Genomic DNA, 13,766 nt, shown 5'->3' with positions numbered 1-13,766 from the left:
CCGGCTGCTCCGACGGAGCGGGAAGTGGCTGAACCACCCCCGAAAGGGCCGGGGCGAGAAACCCCCACAGCAGCCCCTTCCCTCCCTCCCCCGGCACCCCCGTGAGATGAGGGCGGCGCACCGCCCACATCCGCCTCACATCACTTCCTGGGCTTTAAAAAAGGGGGAAGAAAAAAAGAGGAAAAAAAAAAATTGAATCACCTAAGCTGCTCCGGTCTCGTCTCGGAGGTTTAAGGGCCGTACCCGGGGTGCCGCTGCTGCCCGCGCCGACACCATGAAGGCTCAGCCGGCGGCAGCCTCCGTCTTCTGCCTGTGCCTGGTGCTGGCGGCCTCCGCAGCCTCCGCCGCGGAAGGGCTCGGAAAGGGTCAGGCAAACGTTTTCTTCGGGCTTTCCTCTCAACTTTTGCGGTGAACGTGTGGTCCGGGGCCGGTCCGGTTCCCGCGGCGGGGAGGGAGGCGCGGGGGGGCCGGTCTGGCCGGGCGCTGCCGCCGGCGTTTGGAGGGAGAGCGCTGCCTTTTGACTTTAAAGCTGAGGGGAGGTCTTTAAGCCGTCTTTGCCGTGGGGGTTCTATTCCGGCTAAACCCCGAGGAAGTTCCCTTTTGGGGGGCTTCGCTTTTACCTGGGCAAGGCCTTGCGGGGGGCGCAGCCCCTCAGTGCCCTGTCAGCCCTGCCCGGCCTCCGCCGGCCCCTTCTGGTGGGCCGGGAACGGCCCTTCGCTCCCGCCCTCGGCTCCCCTTCTCCTTCCCCGCCGCTCCTTGCCTCTCCCCTGGCTCGTCTCGGCCTCCTTCTGTCATTGCCATGTCTAATAGCCCGGTTCAGTCAGGGTGCGCCTGAGCTTCCCCTCAGGTAGTGGCTTTAGCCTGTCTCAGGGATAAATCTCCTCTCCGGGGCTGGGAGTCACGCAATTTGGTCAATGACAGCAAAGCTTTGTGGTGTGGATCCGTCATTCCCCTTCTGTTCTACAGTTAATTCCGCAGATGACTTTCATTCAAAAGAAAGTCATTAGAAATGTGTTGTGCAGTGCTTTTAAAAACATACCGAAGCTCACCACAAAGTGGGTTTTCATTTAAAAGATGAAAAGCTTTCAAAAAGTGTTTCCTAGCTAGAACAATAGGAGGTTTTCCCGGTTTAAACATGTTGGCCTTTGAATGAGATAGCTAACGTGTCAATATTCTGAGTAAACGTGACTTCTGCTAACCCAACTGTTTTTTGCTCTGCTACGTCCTGCTGGTACGAACACAGCCTCGTGTCTGAAGCTGCTTCTGCAGCTGACACAAGTGTGTGTGATTGGACACGGACAAGGCATCCCCACCTTCCTTACCCCACAACTAAATATTTGATGTGTTGCATCACATATGTTCACAGTTGCTCATATCAGGACAGAAGATAAGGTAATAAAAATACCGTGCCAACAGTTGAAACCTCCCGGATGCTGAACTAAGGAGCCACGAGGTTTTGCCGACCCTGTTCTTGTCTTTCTCCAGCTCCTTTGCCATAGTCCTCTGCTGGAGGTGGTGTCCACTTTCCCCTGTGTCAGCACTGGGCAGCCTCTGGCTCCTGACGCCTGTGTAGCTCCCAAAATGTGTCCCACTCAGCACCCTGGGCACTGCTGCCTAATCCAAACCCTCAGCGTTGGGAAGGGGCCAGCCAAGGCTGATGTTTGGTCACCCAGCAGAGCCCTGCGTTACTGGAGCGATGAGACCTGAGGAGCTCTTCCAAGGGAGTTCCCCTGTGAACAGTTCCTGGATCTCCTTCGTCTCAGCTCTCTGTGTGGCTTTCAGCCACAAGAGGTAGTGCCGTGTCCGCTACAGGGTCAAAAAACCTGGCAGTCCCCACTTTGCAGTTGTTAAATGTATGCTCGCTCGCTCTTATCTCAACTGACATAACAAGACTTGTTGTCTGGGTATGGGATAAAATATTTCCTGCGTCGTTCAGTCACTGTAACATGTAGAAATCTGTGTAATGGCATTCTTTCTTACTCTTCAGTAATATTATCATCATCAGTAACACTTAGCATAATAGTTTTAGAGCAATTAATGATCATATGTTGGCCTAGGAATTTTTAAGTTTCACTTTAGTTCACATTCAGTGGGATTTAGGAAGCCAAATGCTGACATGTTTAATTTGTCACTAATCAGTTAATAAATGTTCACAGATTGAAAAAGAATGGGGAATAGTCAGAAGGCCCTTCAGTTTTAATCTCTGTTTGGGGGATTTGCTGTCATTTGCATATTTATTAAAATATTCATGAGTGTGGTATGTTCTTCTTAATTAATTTCAGTGGGATTCCTCATAAGACTATGTAGGTTGTAAGTATTTGCAGAAGTCTTTCCAGGACTGGGATTATAGTTGGCTATAAAAAAAGAATATAAAATGAGCTGAAAATATTCTTAAGGGTTGGTCTGTCTTCTTCTGTTAGTTGGCATGTTAAATTATGCAGCATTTATAAACCCTTCTCTCTGGCAGGTTTTGGAGATCATATTCATTGGAGAACACTAGAAGATGGGAAGAAAGAGGCAGCAGCCAGGTATGTTGGCTAGTTTTAAATACAGAAAAACGTCTTTAAAAACATTGACAAAGGTTCTGTATCAATCCTAAATTTAACCACTGAAAATAGTAATTATTAACAAACATGAAGGTGATCTGGGAGACTGTTCACATCACTATGGCTTACTAGAGAGAAAATAAAGAGTTTTGTTCGCTTTGCTGAAGCACCACCTAGGTTTAATCACTGCAGTCTAATTAAATGATTGAAGTCCTAGCATGTCTTTGAAATGGGAAGAAAATAACTGAGTGTTTATTATAGTAAAGAAGGATATTGTTCGCAAACCCACAAACACTTGTCTAATTAGTACTCAATCCCCTTGAACTCAGCGGTGCTAATGTGTCTGTATAGATGAGGTCTCAGTGTGAGACGAGTTATTTTGTCACTGTAGTGAACTGATAAGTTGTTTAAGTAGACGCTTTTCTGGGTTAAGCTTCAACTCTAAAAATAACACTGTCTCTATGAAAAGGTAAAAAATGACATTTTGACACATTTTTTTCCTCAGAATTTCTTCTGGTTTTGTTATAATGCGAGAAGGGAAATTGTATGTTTATTAATTCTACTTGTACTTTTGAATTTACAACCTAGATCTGACAATGCTGACATGAGCGGAAATTCATTATGCCTTCCGGGTTTGCTGTTTTATTGAATTCTGCTCTCAAACTGATTTGCCTTGTGAGTTCTACACTCTAGTGTAGGCACCAAATTAACCCAGATGGTACAGTTCAGAAGCCTTACAAGTTTTTATCGCGGTATATTTTAGCATTTATTTGATATACCTGAGCAAAAAAATATGCACACTCTCTCCTTTCATAGAATCATAGAATGTTTTGGATTGGAAGGGACCATAAGGATCATGTAGTTCCAACCCCCCTGCCCTGGGCAGGGACACCTCCCACCAGACCAGGCTGCTCCAAGCCCCGTCCAGCCTGGCCTTGAACCCCTCCAGGGATGGGGCATCCACAGCTTCTCTGGGCAACCTGGGCCAGGGGCTCACCACCCTCACAGCAAAGAATTTCTTGCTGATATCCAATCTAAATCTCCCCTCTTCCAGTTTGACCTGCTCACCGGTTTGACCAGCAGCATTTGAGTGTTAGTGAATTGAAGGTTTGGGAGAAACAAAACCAAAGAAAAAGATAAGCAAACCTAAAAAGGAGATTTTTGTTCTAAGTCTGACCTTAGGTCAGGAGATGGAGAGTTATATGAAATTATCAGTTGTGCAGCAAGTGGGATGCATCAGCGCCAGCGGTCCAGGAAGTTTCAAGGCTTTAAATCGATTTCAATTCTGTAAATCAAATCTGGACGTGTCGGAGATGCTGGAGACGCTTGTTTCTGGGGGGATTCGAGGGTGGGGGTCCGGCGTTCAGACAGCCCCTGGGTCTCTGGTTCCCGGCGGCCACCGCAGGACCCCGCAGGCCGGTGTCCCTGCGCCGCTGTGGCGAGGGTCGGGGCCTCTTGCCGCGGCGGCTCCGGCGCAGGCCGCGGTTGCCCGGGCGACCACGGAGAGGGGCGTGAGTGACCTATCGGAAGCAGTATCCGTCGCCATCCGGGTCAGCATGGCGGCGGGGCGGGCGCGGCGGGGAGGATGCCGCTGGTGGTCCTGTGCGGGCGACCGGGCAGTGGGAAGAGCCGGCGGGCGGCGGAGCTGCGGGAGGCGCTGGGCGGCCCGGAGTGCCAGGCCCACGTCGTCGCCGAGGCGGAGGGCGGCCGGGGGGAGCTGCGGGCCGAGGTTGAGCGGCGGCTGAGCCGGCGGGACGTGGTGATCGTGGACGCGGGTAACGAGCTGCGGAGCATCCGCTACGAGCTGTACTGCGCGGCGCGGCAGGCCGGCACGGCCCGCTGCCTCCTCCACTGCGTCGGCGGCTCGGGCCGCCCCGACGAGCCGCCCTTCGAGGCCCCCGACCCCCGCAACCGCTGGGACCGGCCGCTCTTCACGGTGCACGGAGAGGAGCCGCTGCCGCTGGCCGCCATCCGCGCCGCCCTCTTCGAGAGCGCCCCGCCGCCGCCGCACCGCGCCACCCGCTCCCAGCCCCTGCAGTCCTGCGGCTTCCTCCACCACCTCGACCGTGTCACGCAGGAGGTGCTGGCCGCCGTCATGGCCGCCCAGAGGGACGGGGCGCAGCCCGGGGAGGTGGTCCGCGTCCCCGGCGTGGCCGAAGGGCTGGTGCTGACCCGGCCCGTGAGCATGGCCGAGCTGAGCCGCCTGCGCAGGCAGTTCATCAGCTACACCAAGATGCAGCCCAGTGATGAAAACTTGCCCCAGTTGGCCAGCATGTTCCTGCAGTACCTTAGCCGCAGCATCCAGTGAAGCCTGACACCTGTGCCGCACACAGCAGTGGCCGTGGTCCGGTCCCAAAGTGCTCGCAACAGTAAGAACGTGCCTTCCAGCCACAGACCCACGGAGCTTGGGTCCCACCTATCGCATATTGGATCATAGAATCACAGAATATCTCAAGTTGGAAGGGACCCATAAAGATCACCAAGTCCAACTCATGTGGCAACAGCAGCTCTGGGAAGATGGATGCCATGTCCCTGCAGCACCCGAGCAAGCTATATTGCTAAGGGGATCTGTAGGGATGCTGTTCCTCCACCCCTGCGTTCTCCTCACTTGCATCTTTGGAAAAGGAGAGCTACTGTTGCATGCCTGAGCAAGTGAAGTCTCCTATGGAGACCTAAACCCCAGTAATCCAATAGTGTCTCAGCATGAAAGCCCAAAAGGTGGTGACTGTAGGGAAAACTCTCTGCCTCCGCAGGGGCATGTGTATGTCTTGAATAAGAAGATTGTTTTTCCAAGGCTTTCTCCAGCTAATGTCAAACTGCAGAGGAGACTTCTGGTGCAGAACTGTAACAGGCTGTATTTTTAGGATGTGACTGTTTCAAAAAATCCTACTGAATCCAAGAGATAGATTTGCAAACTGTGTGTGACAGAACGGTGCCGGCTTAGCATACTCAAACCTCTCTGTTTCAGGTTTAGCAATAAAATGTGTGCCTTAAATAGAGTACGGTCTTAATTTATCTGCAGGACTATTTTATTGAAATAATTTGCTGTGTCTTTTTCTCTGCAAGGTCATCATTAAACACCTTTAAAAACACTTAGTTCTTTAAGAATGAGTGCTGTCATAGGAAAAGTGAGCTAAAATGACAGTGTCTGTTCTGGGTGAAACTCTCCCATAAATCTGTACCAGCTGTGATGGGTAACTTAGTTTTGCACTTAGTTTCAACTAATTTCAGTCTTTGCTATACCACATATATAGCTTATATAAACTTTTCACTTTCTAGGGGATGCTTCATCTCTCATTTTAATAAATTGTGGCTTTTGGTTTTAATTGTATGTGTAGTGCTGCCTGGGAGGAAATGGTAAAGTGGGGCAGGAAGGGTTACTTTAATTACAATGGCTGTTTATCTGACATACTTGGCTGCTAGGTGGACTTATGCATTGCAGGAGTGAGAAATGACTACAAAAATGTTTTGATGTAAATAAGGTTATTTTTCCTGTCTAAGTAAAGAGAATAAAGCTGGGAAAGTACATTCAGTGTCTCTAAAACTTTTGAGTTCTCACTGGCTAAGAGTTGATACTTCAGGACTGTGAGCACTTAAATTTAAAATCTGCTTTGAAAATGTCTCTTAACTTCAAAAGAAAAAAGTGTGTTGCAGTACCGATTACCAGACGTTTCTGACATGAAGCACTGATCCTTGATGATAAGAACAATGTGTATTTTCCAGACTTAAATCAGCGTCTCCTCAAGAAAGAGGATGCTCTTCCATCATCAGGGAGAGGATGCTGATGCAATACAGGCTTTACTAGGGAAATGTGTATTCTTGCTTCTTACTGCAAACAGAGTCCTATGTAAAGATGTTAACATATTGGTTAGTTATTAATGGCAGGCTTCTGTTTAAACTGTTCTAAATGTTAATTGCTTCCTCTCCACCCTTTCCTGGTTCTGACGGCCATAGCTGAATGCTGCTGAGTAGAAATTTTCTTTCATATCTATCTACAGCTAAAGAAAAACTTGTACTTTAGTTCTGCTAGTAATTTATTTAGTTGCCACCATGTGCAAAGGTCTTCGTAGTTTCTCTGTTTGTGAGAAATTCACTTCATTTTTAATGCCCAAAATGGTAACGGAGTTTACAATAACAGAAAGCTTAAACTTTGCTTTGCTTGGCGTATCCTGAAAGAAGTATCAATATAGTATGTTCTCTGCGTGTCTGTCTTGATTCCTTCTTTTCATTTCCTTCCTCCATCTGTACCTGGATGTGCTCAGCGACAAAAGTCACCTGTAGTTTTATCACTTTTCTTGTTAAAAAGGTAAAATTGATGCAAATAGTCAGGAGCAGCGAAATGGTGCGTTAATTGAATCACCATCAGTAACAACAGGAATTTTTGTAGTGTGTTTAAGGCCTTTGTCTAATCGCATAATGTAGCCTGAATATATTATAAAAGAGCTTAGAGAAATTCAACTTGGTAAGCTTGACTTTGTCAGAAGGTGAAATGCTAATGGGATTTTTGAAGAACAGGGTTAAATAAAACGTATGTTGGGCAATGCGAACTTAACCTCTAGGTAGTATAGGTAGTGAAAGTCAAGTGAATTGTTTTGGGAGAGAGAATAGTAAAGAATAACTTTGGCCCTTCTGCACTGCACTTAATCTAGGCTGCAGTTCCACGCAGCCCCCTCCTTCTCAGTCCTGGCACTTGTTGCATTTGTCACAGATTTATTTCAGCGGACCAACACGTAGGAAAATAGCCTGGCAGCCAGAGGGTTTGCTAGGTTACTGTGTTTGATTATTGCTCAAGGGAGGGTGTTAGTCACAGGAGGTGACTGAAACATGCAGACCATAGTGGGGAGAGGGATGGATGTCTGACTGTCATCCACAGATTGCCTTAAGCGGCCACGAAAATCCATACTGAGATCTCTCAAGCAGCTGGTATCACTAACCACTTCCAGTAAAAAAACACATGACCAGTTGTTTATCTGAACAAATGCAAACTAATTAAAAGCAAACCTTCCAAAGAGAAAGTCTCTTCCTCTACAAGAGCAGTTATTGGCTGGCAGTTATAATAAATTATTACTATACATGTTTTAAGATTGTGAAAACTTTTTGCAAGACAACCTTAAAACACAGCACAATGTCTTTACATCTCTGTTATTTTCCATTACACTTAGTCTTTGTAGAAGTCTTGGCCATTAAAGTGTACATGTAATACAATGCAGTTTCTGTAAGCTTTCTTCGATGATTTTCTTTCTCTCTCTTTTTTTTTTTTTTTTTTTTTTTTTAGCGGTTTGCCTCTTATGGTTATCATCCACAAGTCGTGGTGTGGAGCTTGCAAAGGTAAGTGCATTTAATACTAGACCTCACTGAAATTTCTAATGACCTTTTGTATACAAATCATTTAACCGTGAGAAACATGAACTTCACATTCAAAACGTAGCTAACAGTATTTGTATTTCATTTAGAGCGGTATAATGTCGCACCATTTCACCTGTTAGCACTGCCAAAAGCCAGCCATGCCTAAATGCCAGCAAACTGCCAGCTGTAATGCTGCACTTCTGTAGTAGCTGCAATTTCTCCTGCACTTGGCTATAAAAAATGGGACAGAATGAATGATCTTCAAGAATTAAGTGTAAATTGCCTTAGAGCTGGTGGTTCTTTGAAGGTGAGACTTTGTCTCTTTCAGTATCACCAACATATGGGCATAATGGCTAAGCTTAGAGGATGAGCTGGTTGAGTGAGAACTGCTAGGTTATACCAAGGTTTTTGCATCTGTTCCATTGGTTCCAATATGACCATGTGTGTCTATTGGCCAGGCTTCATCGTATGGCTGCTTAGCAAGGATTGCTTCAGTTACCTGCTGTTCTGAGCCTGGCTTTAACAGTTTGATGCATATATTCCATTTACTCACTGCTTGTTGAAAAGTACCAGCTCTCCAGAGGGAAGAATGAAGTCGAGATTTTGATGCTGACCTGAAATCTTTTCCACTGTCTTTACGCATCTCTTTTTTTTTTCCTCTGCCCCCGCCCCCCCCTCCCCAATTAGCTTTAAAGCCAAAGTTTGCTGAATCCAAGGAGATCTCTGAACTTGCCCATAATTTTGTTATGGTCAACCTTGAGGTAGGCTGCTCTCTAATTTATATCCATGTAACTGCATAGTAATTAACCATTTGGAATCCCACTTAACTGGTTGCATCCTGTTTTGTGCACATCTTAAGTTGTGCACTCCCGAATAGGTATTCAGGATTGATTGATAGACCTGATTGTTTTAAAAAGAGTTTTCTTCAGTCTGGTTATTTCAGTTGTGTTTATAAACCTGGCTCTCTGCCATTGTCTCTGTAACAATTTGTACCTTTTGTCATTCCGTTGCTGCAATAAAGGAATTTATATTCATTCTCTCATAGAATCATACAATGGTTTATGTTGGAAGGGACCTTAAAGATCATCTATTTCCACCCCCTATGCCATGGACAGGGACACCTCCCATGCATTTAATGCAAATTGACGGAACAGAAAAAAAATACTATTCTTTTCACAAATGGTACTTGTTTAGGTAAAAATAACTTACTTTCCTTTGAGAGCAGAAGATACTGCAGTTTTACCGAGTGTCTGTTCAAGTTACTCAGGATAAATGGAATATGAAGGCAATAGCTTGTTTCTTTAAAACAAGTGTTGTGTTTTGGTAGATACCTTGCTAATATGTTCCCTCTTTTCTGTCTTGCTTTGATAGGATGATGAAGAGCCAAAGGATGAAGCCTTTAGTCCTGATGGAGGTTACATTCCCAGAATCCTCTTCATGGGTAGGGAATCCACAGCTGTTGTATCTACTCACAGGACCGTGTCCTTATTGTTACCACCTACATTTCCTGTTTGATTTCTTGTTCCATAGACCCCAGTGGAAAAGTCCACCCAGAAATCATAAATGAGAAAGGAAACCCCAGCTACAAGTATTTCTATACCAATGCTGATCAAGGTATGTGCAAAGTAGTTTGAAGTGCATTTTCAGCGAGATGAAGCGTTGTGTGAGTGCTGAGTGAAGGACTCATCTTCACTTTTGAGTGGAGAAAAATGATGATACTTTAAGATAACTGGGAGCTGTTAGATACAACGTGAGTGAGTGGCTCTCATACCTTGAGGAGCCTTAATACTTACTATAATGCCTGTAGGACCTAAACTTTGTCTCCAGCTGTGATATGGAAAATCATGCAATTCATATGATCCAGCTGCAAACAGTTGGGAAAAGGGCACAGGACTGGTTTGGTTGTTTTTTTTTGTTTTTTTTTTTTTGTTAATTTGTAGATCTACATTCTGTAACTGTGTTATTTTAAAACACTTTCATTACCAGGACACCTTCATGTTTTAATCTTGAGATTAATAGTTGCTGTCTCTCTGTTTAAATTTCAGTTGTCCAAGGGATGAAGGAGGCCCAGGAGAAGTTAACAGGTGACGCTTTCAAACAAAAACACCTGGGAGATGAACTATAATGAATACACTGAATGATGTTTTTCCATCACTTGGAAAGTCTAAAAGGAAATGATTAAACAGACCAAGAATGTAGATGCACTGGAGGGACATAATTCTCCTGTCAACAATGTTAGGTTAAACCCTGTTTGGAGTTCACACACATGCATCAATTACAGTGTTATCTCCTCCTCCTCTGCCTGGCAGTTTGTACTGTAATGGTTATTTGCAACTAGGTGATGTGCAAACACATCAATTTGTGTGTTTGACCAACCACTAATATTTGGTGTTAAAAAGGAGGTGTGTAGGGCAGAATGTTCATTTGAGGACAAACAGTGTGATTGGAATAACTAGAAGTAGCCGGCATTTTGATGCTTAATCAGGGTTGAATCCTTTTCTCACTGGTGTTGTGTGATCCCATTGCTTTTACTGGGCATTCCTATGAATGGGGCATGTTCTTCGGCCAGGTGTTTTCTAGACAACCCAAACCATGAATTCTGCCACTAAGCCAAGTAGAATAAATTTCATGAATGTCCAAGTAGCATGTGAAATTATTAGCTCTGCAAACACATTTTTCTGTAAAACTGTGTGTGATTCATCTTTATATGCCTTTGGGCAGAAATTTAACGTTTTCCTTGTGCACTCACCTTTTGATTGTTTCATCAAGTGAGGGTGGGTTATGTTGAAGCTTTACGGGGGTTCCCCTTTTATTCTTTGAATGTTTTTTGGCGAATGCCTTGCCATCACATTGTACTGTATTTTTGTACCAGGGTGAAAAATTAAACCTTTTTAAACATAAGCATGCAGACAGTGTTTTGTGGTAAAGGGCATAGCTTGCCATTGTTAAGGATGGGGGAATATATTTTTGTTTATGTTGCAGCGGTTATTAATGTTGAATGTCACAGACAAAGAAGGTTTCTCCTTTTTGTAAGTAAAAAACAACAGGGTTTTTTCCTTGTAATTACAATTCAGCCATTCTTATACTACCTATACTGTTGAGGGCAGGGTAATACCTAGTGTTTATCTACTGGAACTGAAAAGGAAAATAGAGGGGAAAAAAATCACCTCTCTTGAACTGCTGGTAATGCTTTTCTTAATGTAGCCCAAGATGCTGTTGGCCATCTTTGCCACAAGGGCGCATTGCTGGCTCATGGTCAACTTGTTCTCCACCTGGACTCCACCTCCTCCTCTGCAAAGCTGCTTTCCAGCCTGTCAGCCCCTGGCCTGTACTGGTGCACAGGTTATTCCCCTCCAGGTGAAGGACTTTGAATTTCCCTTTGTTGAATTTCCTGGCAACTCTCTCTGCCCATTTTTCCAGCCTCTTGAGGTCCTTCTGAATGGCAGCACAACCGTCTGGTTATCAGCTGCTCTCCTTGGTTTTGTATCATCTGTCATTTTGCTGAGGGTGGACTCTGTCCATTCACCCAGGTTGTTAATGAAGATGTTAAAGTACTGACCCCAGGGGTTATTCCACTAGTGACGAGCCCCTTTCAGCCCAGTGGTTCTGCCAGTTTTCCATCCACGTCACTGCCTGTTTATTTAGGTTGTACTTCATCAGTTTGTCTCTGAGGATGCTATGGCAGACAGTGTCAAAAGCCTTAGTAAAGCCAAAACGCCTACTGCTCTCCTCTCATCCACAAAACTAGTCGTCTTAAGGAAAAAATCCTGTCCAAAAGGCACTTGCCGTAACTTCCCATAACAAACACAGAGAGATAATTTTCTACAGCTAATTTTTGAAGAGGTATCTGAGGACATTAGTTGGGCAAAATTGTTGTATACAATAAACCCAAGTTGTCTACTGAGTCTGTTTTTACTGTTCAGTAGCGTAATGAATTTTACTTTTCTAACTAGTCTGCCTTTAAGGGATTTTAGACACCAAAACTCAATTGGGCTCTAAAAGACAAGAACTCAGTGGAAATAATGGGATTATTGCACATTACAATTACCCTGCTCAGCTACTAAAAGTGATTCTACAAGTTTTATCCTCTGCTTGTCTTGCAAATTGTCTAATAAATTAACCATGATATTGAACTCGGAAACTGCTCTCAAGTTGTATCAGCCTTCAAAGTAAATAATTCCATGTAAGTCCTGAATAGGATTTGTGTTTTGCAAAATTGTCTTTTTTTCCCCAGCTGTATTGGTTGACCTAATAAAAAATAGGTCTTGTCTGATGCTACTTATTTCATGTATAGTCTTAGATTGACATGACTAAAAAATCATTGATACTTTTTATTTACTTGCCACCAGGGGGAGGACTCTGCTTGTTCATCTGGGATATGATTCAACAAATAATAATTAAAAAAACAGTCTCTGATGCAAAATAGCAGGGTGCACCTCTGCTATTTCCCAGGCACACTTTTGCAGCAGCTCTGTCCTTGTCTTATCTCTGCAGTGAAATTACAGCCTGGGAGATGTATGGCATTTGTCCCAAAGCTGTGCTTTGTAAAATGCTCTGATGTCAGAAGCAACGTGGCCTCAAAGTAATTTTTAAAAAGTTCTCCATCTAGAGAGATCTCCCTTCAGTGGCAGATGTGGGAAGTGTTCTTCATCCTTTACCTTTAAGACCATCCTGATTCAAAATTACTCTCCTTCACCTCTTCTCTGATGCATCTCCTTCAGCACTTTCTGCCTTCCAGACTTGCTATTTCTGAAGCAAAAATACTCCATAATCCATTTTCCTTTGTTATGTGGCTGCCTCCTTTCTCTCTAATCCTTCCTACCCTCCCTATGTTCAGACTTGGTGAGCTGGTACAGCTTCCCCACCCTCCCTTCTACTTGCTTTTGTCCTCTGTAGCAGGATGGAGCTTGGCACTTGCTCCCCTGCTTGGCGTGTAGCTGGGGTCTCGGTAGAATATGACGTACGTGCTGCCCCAGTTTGATTGCTAGGGCAGCAGTTAACAGGCGTAAAAGCTGTTTTGCATCTCTGGATTGCAGAGCAAACTTACTTTTGATCTGTTACTTCAATATTTTTCTCTTTCTACTTGTTAGTTTTAGACCTGGACATTTGAGTTGCAGATTCTTTATGCCCTTCTGCTTTTTAACCCAGACCAGGTGAACCTGCTGGTTGGCATTTTCTCCGGTACAGAGGGATACATCTTGAACCTTCCATCCAACAGTTGCTTTATGTATGTTGTGTAACTTCATGCACGCAAGCAACTCCACAGGGTTTAGACGAGCTGCTTACAGGTCAGTGTTTTTTGTAGTTGCATTTAAAGTTAATTATCCACTGTAGTAGCTTAACAGTACACAGTAACCAAGGCCTCAGATTAGTCTTCCCCATCAGCTTTGTTTCGTGTGCATGCCCATCTGCGTATGAGTTGCAAAAAACCTGCACACTTACATAACTTCTTTAGATACATCCCAGAAATCCCCTTGGATTCTCAGCTTCTACTCCTTTTATGGTGATAACAAAACCCAAAGACACTTCAAAATGCTTAGTATAGACCCAGGGAACTGCCAGGCCAAATCAGTCTCATGTAAACAAACAGGCTGTCAGCTCCCTTTCTCCCAGAAACAACCCACAGAGGAAAAAAAAACCAAACAAACCAAAGTTAATTACAGAGTGACTGGATTGCAGCTAGCCATCTGGCTGCCTGGTAGCAGAGGTTGCTTTGTGCACCTGGGGCTGAACAGGCTTTAAGGAAGTGTCAGCTAGAGACTCGGGAAACCTTTCCTTTGCCATGCTTAGCAGCAGGGAGAAAAGTGCAACAACCAAGAACACCAGCACGGCCAGAGTGTCCTGTCCATCATCCTGGCGTGCAGAGTTTAGGAG

General features: G+C 44.9%; 2 protein-coding genes across 2 annotated transcripts; both read left to right on the top strand.

Annotated features, from left to right (window-relative positions):
• The first annotated feature begins 64 nt into the window (after positions 1-64).
• TXNDC12 (thioredoxin domain containing 12) lies at positions 65-12,170 on the top strand. The gene is made up of 7 exons (XM_074599177.1): positions 65-365; positions 2,468-2,528; positions 7,822-7,874; positions 8,580-8,653; positions 9,264-9,333; positions 9,423-9,506; positions 9,938-12,170. The coding sequence occupies exons 1-7, from the start codon at positions 275-277 to the stop codon at positions 10,015-10,017; spliced, it is 513 nt and encodes a 170-aa protein (XP_074455278.1). The 5' UTR covers positions 65-274; the 3' UTR covers positions 10,018-12,170.
• KTI12 (KTI12 chromatin associated homolog) lies at positions 2,556-6,749 on the top strand. Its single transcript, XM_074599176.1, has one exon. It carries the CDS (start codon positions 4,132-4,134, stop codon positions 4,852-4,854), a length of 723 nt encoding a protein of 240 aa, XP_074455277.1. The 5' UTR covers positions 2,556-4,131; the 3' UTR covers positions 4,855-6,749.
• Positions 12,171-13,766: the final 1,596 nt, after the last annotated feature.

Source organism: Larus michahellis, chromosome 8 (genome assembly GCF_964199755.1).
Source record: "Larus michahellis chromosome 8, bLarMic1.1, whole genome shotgun sequence".
Classification (NCBI taxonomy): Eukaryota; Metazoa; Chordata; class Aves; order Charadriiformes; family Laridae; genus Larus; species Larus michahellis.
Note: the sequence above shows the minus strand (reverse complement) of the source record. Positions and strands in the feature narration are given on the sequence as shown.